Source organism: Babylonia areolata, chromosome 6 (assembly GCF_041734735.1).
Source record: "Babylonia areolata isolate BAREFJ2019XMU chromosome 6, ASM4173473v1, whole genome shotgun sequence".
Classification (NCBI taxonomy): domain Eukaryota; kingdom Metazoa; phylum Mollusca; class Gastropoda; order Neogastropoda; family Buccinidae; genus Babylonia; species Babylonia areolata.
This window is the reverse complement of record NC_134881.1, coordinates 30,263,990-30,276,684: the sequence shown is the minus strand read 5'-3', so window position 1 is coordinate 30,276,684 and position 12,695 is coordinate 30,263,990. Positions and strand designations below refer to the sequence as shown.

The 12,695-nt window shown below is 40.9% G+C and overlaps 1 protein-coding gene across 3 annotated transcripts in view; it reads right to left on the bottom strand.

Moving 5' to 3' along the window:
* Nucleotides 1–269: 269 nt before the first annotated feature.
* The window catches only part of LOC143282913 (uncharacterized), a 207,570-nt gene continuing 195,144 nt past the window's right edge, over nt 270–12,695 (bottom strand). The window contains exons 9-10 of one of the 3 annotated variants that reach the window (XR_013055327.1): nt 9,997–10,680; nt 270–9,930 (exon numbers count right to left, since the gene is read on the bottom strand). Coding sequence is in view for 1 of the 3 variants with exons in the window: in XM_076588795.1 (XP_076444910.1) it covers nt 10,501–10,680 (180 nt within the window). In the remaining 2 variants the exon portion in view is untranslated. Of the gene's footprint in view, nt 10,681–12,695 lie in introns of all 3 variants that reach the window. The other 2 variants (XM_076588795.1, XM_076588798.1) reach the window with 2 other exon arrangements.

Here is a 12,695-nt window from a genome sequence, read left to right as displayed (position 1 = left end):
GACTTTTCTTCTGTATATTTCCTTTTTTTTTTTTTTTTTTTTTAACAAACAGGTCCATGTCAGTTGTGAATGGAATAAAAGTGTACTTGCAGAACTTTTCACATATTTCTTGTTCACCAATATTTTTTACATGCATAAACACATGTTTAAACATGTACACACACACACACTGCACACACACACTGCACTCTCACACACACATACATACTGCACACACACACACACACACACTGCATACACACACACACTGAAAACACACACACAAGAGGGATGCTTCTGTTTTTTTCCACAATCCTGTTATTATTGAGTAATGGGCAGTAATTAAATACATCTACAAAGCAGCTTTGTTATCAAAACTATCATTCAAAGTGTGTGAACAAAGATGGTGACACTTCTGTCTCTGATTCATTAACAGGGGAGTTAGGGGCAAGCACTGTACCTTGTGTGCTCTTTTTAACAACAATCAATCAATGTCTGCCCAAATAAGGGTTGGTGAAAAAAACCGTTCATGTTGCGTCAACGCCAGCGTCAAGTCTTGTGCAGGCACACTTCAATAGTAACAAACTCTTGCTTCCTCCGATGCTCCCCTCCGTAAAGTGTTGGAACAGTGTACACATAATACAAGATGACCACCAACCGATCGCAAAAGTCCATGATATACATAAATACCAAAATGGGCTGGACATGAGAATGTGCTGTGGAACATAATTATTCCATATCAGCAAACCTCGCAAGATTGGCATCGTTTAGGATGAAGATGGAGACTGGAAAACATTCACAAGATTTTCGCGCTGGTGTCTGTGTGACTTGTGTGTTTGGTTTTTCTTCTTTCTTTCTGTTCTCGTTCATCAATGTTTCACGACAGCCATGCTTCAGATGGTGACAAGGAGTTGGATATACATGCCATGAGCTCCAGATGTTAGAGCTCTACCAAATCAGACGATGGAACTCAAGTAGACACACCTGTCAAGAACAAGATGGAAACAGAAAAGGGCGGGGGTCAGGGGGAGTTGGGTCTGGGAATTATCATAAATTATAAGAAAAGAGTGTGAGAAAAGACATTTTAACGAAAATTGTACAGAAACTCCACAGTCAAGACATTTTTCCCCACACAGAAAAATGATATCTACAGCCAAAGATAAACATTATCACACCAAGCCATTTGCCAGTTTATTTTCCCCTCCTTCTTCTTCAGAAAAAAACAACAACTGCACATAAAAGCTGTGAGATCACAATAATAGCAACAGATTTCTATGGAACCAACACCTGGTTTTATGTACACTTTTGTCTTCAAGGAAAACTGAGCAAGCACATTTTGAATGATGGATCAGCAACAGAATCTGTTTAAAATTCTATTTGTTTTCATGTACAGTTTACCTTGAGGGGTTGGTTGGGGGAGAGTTGGAGAATGAATGGAGTAAAGGGAGGTGGGGAGGAGGAAAGGGGGAGAAGGAAAAGCTTTGAGCTCACATTTGTATGCACTTCACATAAACATCATTTTGTCCTTAGGATTAAAGAATGGCTGAGAACCAGACTGGTCTGTCTCAACATTTTATTTATTCATTTGTTTATTCATTCAGATTTCGGCCCCATTTGATGGATAATAGCCCACAGTTGTCCTGAGTTGTAACTGTGTTGTATCACTTTTTGTCACGACAGATATCTCTGTGTGAAACTGGGGGTTGATCTCCCTGGGGAGAGCGAGTCACCACACTTTTTTTCCTCTCCTTATTCCTGTTTCCAGGTGTATTTGTTTAACTATCAAAATGGATTCTTTTTCAGAACTCTGCCACAAACAACTCTTTTGCTGTCATGGGTTCTTTTACATGCGCAAAGTACGTGCTGTACATGGGTCCTTGGTTTATCATCTCATCCGAATGTTGTCTTAGTTTTGAGAAATGGAGTTGTTTCCAATCTGGTAACTGATTCCATTTGGAAGACATGGACCTGGGCTGACTTGAGCAACTGAGGTCTAACTAAAGCACTTACAGCCAGGATATGCTTCTGGCATTTAGCATTCCCCCACTTTTTCACGACAGAATTAAAAAAAAACCCAGAAGAAAACAACAGCTGAAATTAGTTACATATAGTATCTTCTTCTTCGTTCGTGAGTTGCAATTCCAACGTTGACTCGCATGTACACAAATGGGTTTTTATGTGTATGACCATTTTTATCCTGCCATATAGTATACAAAACCCAGAACTGTCAACATGCAACTTAGTATCTGGGAAATAAAAAATACATCAGAATTAATCAAGATCAGAAAGAAAAAAAAAATATTACAAGATTTTCTTTTAAAAAAATACTGAAGAATCAGAACAATGAAGGCATAAAGCTGAAGAGGACACGATTACAGAAAAACAAATGGAAGGACAGCCAAGAATGAAGAAGAACAACAGAAAAGAAGAAATTTCTGACACAGTTTCAGTTTTTAAAGGAAGCGTCACGGCGTTTGGAAAAAAAAATCCATATATGCTACACCACATCTGCCAGGCAAATGCCTGACCAGCAGCATAACCCAGTGATCTTAGTCAATCCTTGAGTGCATGCATATGTATTTGATTACTTATTATCAGTGTGCCAAGTGCGTCCTGCACAAGGGACCTCCGTTTATCATCTCATCCAAATGACAAGATGCTCAGTTTGATATTTCCAGTCAAACTTAGGAGAAGTTCTTAGAGTCCTGTCAGTGTCGGCAGATTCATGGAGGGCTGTTGTTTGAGGGACGTGGTGGCGGTCTCCACTCTGGGAGGGACGCTCACTCAGTCTGGCTCTGCGACTAAGCCATTATTGTCGTTAGTAGGGGGCTTAGTAGGTGCTGTCCTAAGTACATTAAAACAGAGCAGGCACCACTGAACACCACCGAAGTGACTCAGCAGCAGTGCAGGGTCTCCTCTGGTGTGTGGCCTCCTGGCGACCTAACATCGATGGTTCCCTGTGGACTGCTGACGCTGGAACTACGACGGACAAACCCGGGTGTGGCCGTGTATGGGGGAATCTAAATGAGCGGCGTGGGAGTAATGCCACTGAAACGGTGCAGATGACAGGGCAGCAAAAAACAAAACAAAAAAAAACAACAACAAAAAAACAAAACAAAAAAACTTAGGAGAAAGGGCGAGAGTGGGAATCAAACCCAGACCTTCATGGACACTGTACAGACAGATGAGTGTCTTAACCAGTCTGCCACCTTCCTCAGAAGACAGTACCATCTTACACTGTAGAGGTTCTGACGTCGCCATAGGGACCCCTTGATAAAGGAACAGCATAACCAAAACACAGGCTTCACAAAAAGTTAAGGACCACTTCATGAAATGCATGGTTTTTTTAGAACTGATTATATCAGGCATATATTGGTCGACCAATGGACTCACTGAAAACACTGATGGCTGTCTCAGGCATATGTGCACCACAAACAGCCTCAAAATACGCTTGAAAGATCAAACCCAAAAAATGGACAGTTACTCAGTGTTTTATAAACGGTAGCTGTGGTCTCCATTGTAAAGAATGGAGGAGCATGTGCAAGCAGACCTTTCTGGTTGTGAGTGGTTCTCATTACACTGGCTGTATACACCACTGTATTCCAAAAATTTAGCATTATTTCACCGTGCCCCCAAGAGATAAACTTTGCAAATTTCCAAGTGGTCCTTGAATTTTTGTGATCTCTGTCATGATATATAATAATATGATAATAATATAATTATATAACAGTAACATACCAGTAGTATAACATAATTGCAGTTTCAGGTTCAAGGTTTCATCAAAGCATGTTGACTGTTCCATGTACACTACTCCACATTGGCTTTGAAGATGCCTTACCTTCGTAAAAACCCAACATACTGATCAGGTGCATTAAATCTATGTGAAGGTCAGAAAAAGAAGGGCAGCACTGCATTGTGGCAGTGTGCTCTCTCTGAGGATGAGCAGCTGGAATTTCACACAAAGAAATCTGTTGAGGCAAGAAAAAAAGTAATTCAATACAATAATATAGACTCATTTCACACTTCACAGTTTCATTCCCTCCCCTTGACTCGAGAGAAGCTGTAACAGAACTCACTACTTTGTATGTAATTTTTCAAAAAACCCAACCCGACAACAAAAAATGCATCTCTACGCTCAAACCATTCCACACAACAGTTCATGGCAAGAAAACAGTGGTGTGAGCACACATCAGCAAGCATGCTCTTCAGCAACAGTTTCCATCTACTACACTTTTCAACTGTCATTATTATGTACAATGAATTTCCATGGGAAGCAAACCAACCACACACCACAGAATGTTTGTTATTTCAAACTAAGGGACCGGGATTGACAAGTTTCAAGCCAGCACACTGCCCTAAAATGTCTCAAACAATGTGGTCATCACAGGTGAAACAGAAATCAACACGCGTAATATGCCAACAACTCGCACGCCTATCAAGCAATTTAAGATTCACACAACTTGATAATGTGTACAGGCACACCTGGATTTCAAAACACAACAGAGTATTGACCCACCAATGGTTAACCCTCTTAGTCTTAAAGAGTGTCACTCTCTCCTTGGCTACAGACCATTGTTGATGCAGTCGTGTGGGGAGGGGTAGGGGGGGTCACAAAAAATCACCCCTGGATGGTAAAAAACACAAGTAAACTTCACTGTTTCTAAGTGATCACTTCTCCGGGTACTGCAGTATGGTAATTCACAATGTGTCACATTAACATGTACAAATGATCCACTTAGCAGAGGATCTTATTGTTTGTTTTCTATAACAACAACGGGAAAAATAACAATAACAATTTGTTCAACAACGCTGCATATACATCCCATCTCCACCTCAGTCTTTTAAATGCATGTATGCACACATCCACCCACCACGCCCTTCCCTCAAACCTCCCATCACACACACACACACACACACACAAACATAGCCCATTCCAGAAACACAAAACACTTCAAGCACTTGCTTGACATGAACACAAACTGACTGGTACACATGCCAACTCTAATGCAAACCTCAACACTGTGCCAACAGTCAACATGACATCAGCCAGCGTGAGTATGTAACTAGGTCACTCGGCATCCTTTCAGACTGACTACACACTGAGTGCATTCTGTGTAGACAGACTATTTGTGCGCTAAAACTGTCAGTCTAGCACTCAAGCAGAATGAAATAATGTCATGCAGGTCACCTGTAGGTCTGTGTCCATTCCAATGGCCAGGTGTATGCATGCAGGTACAAGTGAACCAGATCTCATTGCCTCATCAAAATGCATTCATTTTTTTTTTTTTCATCTCTCTCTCTCTTGGGAAATGGTTCATGTAATGTATAGAAGAAAAAGAAAAAAAAGGCTCTGGGGTTTAACTTTTTGGGATCCTAAAATAATAACTGAAACAAAAGACAACAAAACAAACAATAAAAAGCTTGAGTACTAGATGATCTCTGGTGAAATGTATCAGATGTCCATGAATTGATATAAACATGAGAATCAGCTTTAAACATGGAAACAGCGGGTGAGAAAAGACAATCAGCATCACATACACATGAATACACACACTGACCCAGACAGATGCAAGCAATACTGTTTCCTAGAGACTTAAAATTCAAAGGTCCCATAGCCATTTACTGCAGAAGGGGCAATGGATACATCCACTGTGTTTAGGGCTTGTCATGGGAAGGCAGGGAATAATCCTGTCCTGCTGTTTTAACCTTCCCCAGCCAATGGTGGGGTGAGGAAAATCGTAGTAAGGTGCCTTTCCCAAGGTCACAACACCATGCTGAAACGAGGCCTCGAACTCTGATCAAGGAATCAGAAGTCCATCACCCAACCAATATGTCCACAGTCTCCCCAAGAGACCAAGGATGGGCATCTCCGACATCCATTTGCATTGCAACATCCACTGTCACTGTACAGACATATCCTAGTTAAGGAAAGAGTAAATGGCTGTAAGTCTTTGCTCTGATGCAGGCAAAGTCATGCAGGTGTTACAGAGACTTCCAGGCTGGCCAAGAATCAGGAACCACGCCCTCCCTTTGTATGATCCACAGGCAATCGAATCAGCTGATTGGTATGTTCAGTTTCAGTTTCTCAAGGAGGCATCACTGTGTTCAGACAAATCCATATACATTACACCACATCTGCTAAGCAGATGCCTGACCAGCACAATTGATCTGGCAACCCAATGTGCTTAATCAGGCCTTAAGTGCATGCATATACATTTGTGCTCCAATCAGAGTGGACTTCCCAGAATTTTGCCAGAGGACAACCCTATTGTTGCCTTGGGTTCTTTTTCAGTGTACACGGGTTCTTGGTTTATCATCTCATCTGAATAACCAGACGCTCAGTTCTATTTTTCCAGTCAAACTCGGGAGAAAGGGCGAGAGTGAGAGTCAAACCCAGGCCCTCATGGACACTGTATTGGCAGATGAGTGTCTTAAACATTGTGCCACCTTCCTCTTTCCACCTGCTGAACGCAGGTTCAGTGCTCATGTGCACACTATTGCCTTGGGCTCAGCTTCAACACCTGAGACTGGTAGTATGTCACTCTCTGCCCCAACCCATACTCAGCAAACCATGTGTGTTGAGAACTACCAAGCTCTATACAACAAGAAAGCAGGTGGGTCGCCCTATCTTGCCGAAAATGAACTTGTCCAAACATTGCTGATGTTGTCGTAACACTGGAACTAATTGTGAACAGTCATAGCAAAGTATGACAAAATCCAGACAGTGCATCGCTGTAAGGTTAGTATTAAAATGTGCATACATATTTCTCACACTGCTCAATCAGCAGCAGTGATGCTGGCAAAGAGAAATGGCAAACTAGTTTTGTCCTATCTAAGGTCACAATACAACACTATACTAACAACACCAATATTTCAATACTGAAATAAATCATCATATTCCACTTCGTTTTGGCTTGAACTTTTATCACTTCCTTGGCTGGTGCTTTCACACAGTTCTGACCAAACAAAATCTGCAGAGTTGCTGCCCCTGGCCCAAGCAAGTTTGACTATACATGTAGCAGCCAACAACACATGTGGTGTCACATAAAATCCTCACTTGGCCATAACAAACAAATTTTCTAACACTGCATTCACGGCAAGTTCAGAGAGTAGTTTTCTCAGGAACTCTTGCTTGGCAAAGTCCAACCTTCATCCACTGTGTACAGCTATGGCAAAAGCCAAAACCAAAAGGAGGAGTCAGGATAGGCAATTTGTCAAGTTAAGGTCTGCAGGCACAATTACATGGTACCAACTATTTTTCAGTCGCAGTAAGAAATGTTCAAAAATGTGTTTACCATTTTTGTCCAAAGCAATGAACTTTGGACTGTGTGGTGCAGGGATTCCTTGAATGCTCCCCCTTAAATGCAAATGACTTCAGTTTTGAAGTGTATATTCTTATCAACCTCTTCTTCTTAAGCCTGTCCTATGTATAAGGGGAAAAAAAGAATATAAAAAAAAAGAAAAAAAAAGAAAAAAGAGAGCATTGGATAAGGGCACACTGTTGAAAGGTAAGTCTTGAAAAAAGGTTTTAGCAACAAGGAAACAGAACTGCTATCTTGCAGAACGAGAAACTACTCAATGAGGAAAAACTCCATCTACTGATCAAAACAGTTATATATATAAATGCTCTGTTATTTTTGTTTTGTGAGTTAATATCTTAGAAGTCTCAATTGATCATCATTATCGATATGTACACCACAGTTATTTGCAGAGGCATACAAAACTCAAGTCATGCACTTCCTTTTAATCACAGGCATATGATCAAAATCAATAACAGACCTGAGTTCACTACGAAATGATCAAGTGACTGCAGCAACAATATCAGACATTCATTCAGCTGAACTCAAGAGACACCAAAATCCTTTGCAAAGAGTTTCCTTGATTTACCATATACACTGAATGCATGACCATTCTGTCCTCAGTACAAGACTGTGAAACAACACAAAAAAGGTATCATAAACCAGAAGCAAGCAAGAGAGGACTGTAACTTTTGTGCCTTTTTGCTTCCACATTGAATCTTTATTTAAAGGACTGAGCAAGAAGACTGTTTCAACAGTCATTATAAAACCTCGGTCAGAATGGGTGAAGGAAGTGGTTGAAGGGAATGGGGAAGGTGGGGAGGTGGGGAGGGGGTTGGGGGGGTGGAGGAGGCTGGGGTGGGGGGGAGAGCTTGATGGGTTCAGAATGGTGAGAAAATATTCTGTGCCATATGTTGTGTTGAGGGTGCATACTTTTCCCTCTGACAGGCTGTTTTTATTCAGCTGAACACTACACCAATCAACAGACATCCTACCTACAAACAATCAATCAACAATCAATCAATCATTCACAAACAAAAACGGAACCACAACTTTTTTTCTTTTTTTTTATGCAGTCAGGTGCTCTTTGGCTTCAAGCAAACACTCTCCTCACTCTGTCAGACACTCTCCATGCCAAGTTCTGAAAATCAGGATCCGGCAGCATGCTGATATTCTGTCATCAGGACAATGGGCAGATGCACAGCTTTGGGGTCAGGCAGAGGTCAGCATCTGGCCAGTCTCAGTGCCACTGGAACTTTTGGGGCCAGGGTCTAAAACTGTACATACTCAACAGCAACTGTTTCACAATCTTTGTACTTTGAGAGTTTTAAGTGGCAGAGCATTAACTTAAAAAAAACAAAACAATCAAAGACATATACAACAACATCTGTTTAAAAAAAGTTATTTCAAAACTGTTTAAGTAGGTGGTGGCCTGGCAAACCACATCTAAAAGACATGATCATCAAACACACAGATTCAACTGAAACAATCTAAGGCTGCTAAAACTGCTTGGTAAGTCTGCAGTTGGAAGAAGGATCATGATGAGTATCGGTAAAGCTAAAGACAGGACTCTATCAAGTCACTCCTCAAAATCACTGGAGCATCATGCAAACTGTTTCTTACAAAAACAACCCCCCCCCAAAAAAAAAACAAAAAAAAAACAAAACCAAAACAAAAAAACAACAACAAAAAAACCCCCAACTCACACAAAGAACAATGTACCAAACACGAAGAAAGTATTCCATACACTCAATCCTCCATGGACTTGTTGCAGCTGACGATATCAATGGACACTCCCAATGACCGGCTCAACGACACCATTGTACTTTATTCTGGCACTGTGTGCAAAACCTGATACTGGTGTATCTGGATCCTTCCTGGCACCAAAAAGACCTGTTGAGACATGACGGCAACCAACACTCTGGCAAACATAATTGATCATTCACCACTCACTGTCACACAGCTGGTGAATGACAAACTTCAAATGAAAGCTTAGGACGTTGAAAAAACAACCCAGCTCACTCACAAAATACTCACACCTTTACCTACAAGGAAAACCTTTGGCAGCAAAAGCGAACACTTAGGATCACAACGCTCATGTCTTCTCCACCGTCCTAGATCCTGCATTCACCTGTTAACCACAACTTTCCCCAAACAGTGACATGTGTCAGTTGATGTCACTGTCCTATCCTGTTTTCCCCTGCTAACCATCACTTATTTTCCAGACAGTGATGCGCATGTTGGTGGGCGTTACAATCCTATCCTACATTTCACTGTTAACCGCAACTTTCCCCAAACATGACACATGTCAGTAGGTGTTATTATCCTAGATTCTGCCTTTCACTGTTAACCGCAACTTTCCCCAAACATGACACATGTCAGTAGGTGTTATTATCCTAGATTCTGCCTTTCACTGTTAACCGCAACTTTCCCCAAACAGTGCTGCATGTCAGTAGGTGTTATTATCCTGGATTCTGCCTTTCACTGTTAATCACAACTTCCCCAATACTGTCAGTCTTTCTCTGTTAACTGCAACTTTCCCGAGTGACGTGTGTCAGTAGGTGTTACTATTCAGATCCTTCATTTCTCTGTCAACCACAATTTTCTCATAACAGTGACACATGTCAGTTGGTGTTATCATCCTAGATTCTGCCTTTCTCTGTTAACTGCAACTTTCCCCTGTGGTGTGTGACAGCTGGTGTTACTATTCAAATTCTGCCTTTCTCTGTTAACCGCAACTTTCCCCAAACAGTCATGCTTGTTAGCAGGTGTTTCCATACTGTCCTATTTTTCCCTGCTAACCACAACTTTTTTCCAAATGGTGATGTGATGTGCATATCAGCAGGTGTTAACCATCCTATCCTGCATTTCTCTGTGAACCGCATCTTTTCCAAAACAGTGAGACAAGTATTTGTAAGTGTCATCATCCTATCTTGCCTTTCTTTCTTTACTGCAACTTTCCCTGAAACACTTTCCCTGATAACCACAAGTTTATCCAAAGAGTGATGTGCATATCAGTAGGTGTTAACATCCTGAATCTTGCCTTTCCATGTCCACCACAACTTTCCCCAAACACTTTCCCTGTTAACCACAACTTTCCCCAAACACATTCGCTGTTAACCACAACTTTCCCCAAACACTTTGTTTAATTACCGCGACTTTCCCCAAAACAATTCCTCCCTGTTAAGCACAACGTTTTCCCCCAAACTGTGATGCAAGCGTGTCAGTAGGTGTTGTAGTGATGTCCCTCGGTGGTGACGATCAGAGACTCGTCCGCCTCAAACTCTTCCATGGTGGAGAGGCGCTGGCGGTAGTTGTAGCCGTGCTTCTTGCTTCCCGGGCCTGATGGTCCGCCGTTGCTGCTGCTACCCGTACTGCTCAGGAGTTTGTCCATGTCTGTGCTCTGGTGGAAGGAAACACCAGACAGGAAATGTTACATTCATGGTGAATGGTTTGTGCTGTGTGATTTCTTGTGCTGTGTGATTTCTTCAGGTCTATTATTCGAAAACGTGAATACATATCATGAAAAGGCAATGTAAACACACACATGTGTAACTGAGCCTGAACCATATTCATGTTACATTCATGGTGAATGGTTCATGCTGTGTGGAGATTTCTTCAGGTCTATGATTCGAAAACGTGAACAGATATCGAGATAAGGCAACCATCTTCTCATTCTTAGTCTTATTTCTCCTCTCATCCCACATGAAAATGAAACATGCACACGAATGTACATTTACAGAACTAGGTCTTGATGACTATGGTCGATCTTCTCTTTCCTCTCAGCATACAAAAAAAAAAAAAAAAAATAGATGTGTACTGTTATTAAGGAGAATGTGCGCGCGAGTGAGAGAGAGGCTATCACAGTATTAATACATTACTCTAAAAAAAAAAAAAAAAAAAAAAAGGAAAAAGTTTTAGCAGCAAAGCCATTTCATATTTTGTCATAAAGAGCAGTAATCACAACTACAACACAGAAAAAGGTGGAAAAAGATAAGAAAAAGAGAAATTATTATTTTTACACTATGAAATCTATGCAGTAAAGTACACTAGCCATTTATTGTCAGATTAACTATGCTGCTGTTCTGCCAGTTACACAGTTTTCAATATAACCCAGATGTATAATCAAAATCTTGTCCACAGGTGTCACAGGAAGATTGTGGTGTTGGTGGTGTGTGTGTGTGTGTGTGCGAGGGGGTAGGGTGTGCCCGGCGGGCAGACTATAACTTCATTTCAATGGCGTCACTTTTCTCTTCAGGGCTTGAAACACCTGTCCATACCATTGTCCGGACATTTAACTCACTCAGTACGGCCAGTCCTCTCTTCTCCTCTACACAGACCCCTCGGACGTCCAGTGGGTGTCTGAATGACCCAACCTTTAGCTTCCGTCGTCAGAATTGTGGTATTCTTTGTCAACATTCATCTCTTCAGTATAAGAGCCTTCCGCTTGCAATATTTTGATGGTGGTCATTGGGGTGAAACGCTGTTAACGTTGTCTGTTAACGTTGTGTAGAGGAGAAGAGAGGACTGGCCGTACTGAGTGAGTTAAATAACTGCATACCAGAATATACTGGACTTCATACACATGAACTTCACTTTTCACATGCTGTAACTACATACCAGAACAGTCAGGACATATGAACTTGAATTTTTACATGGTGTGTAGTAACTGCACAGTCAGGATTTAATACATATGAACTTAAATCGGAATACCAGAACAGTCAGTACTTTATACATATGAACTCCGCTTTTCACATGCTGCAGTAACTAAATACCGGAACAGTCAGGACTTTATACACAATAATTTTATTTCATGAACTTCACTTCTCACATGCTCAAGTAACTGAATACCTGAACAGTCTGGAATTTACATTTTCAGATGCTGCAAAGTAACTGCAAACTGGAACAGTGAGGAATTTATACACATGAACTTCATGTTTGACATGCTGTAGAACAGTACACATACTGGAATAGCCTGATTTTATACATACAACCTTCACTTTTCAAATGCTGCATAGCAAATGCGCATATATCAGAAAAGTCAGGACTTAAAACACATGAACTTCAATTTTCACAAGTTGTAGTAACACCTTGCATACCATACCGGAATAGTCAAGACTTGATACATATGAACTTCATTTTTCGCATGTTGTAGTAATTAACTGAATGCTGGAATATTTTAACGTTTATGTATGAAAAAAAAAGAAAAAAAAGAAAGAAAGAAAAGAAAGAGAACTTCAAACCCGTCTTTTTCCTATCTCCCTTCACAGCCTCTCTATTCCTGTGTAAATTATCAGTAATGCACCCAAACTGCAAGCAGCATGTACTAAATATATATATATATATATAAGAAGCAAAAAATAATAATGTTACAATAACAATACATCACACTCAGCACCACTACACTGAAGAAATGAT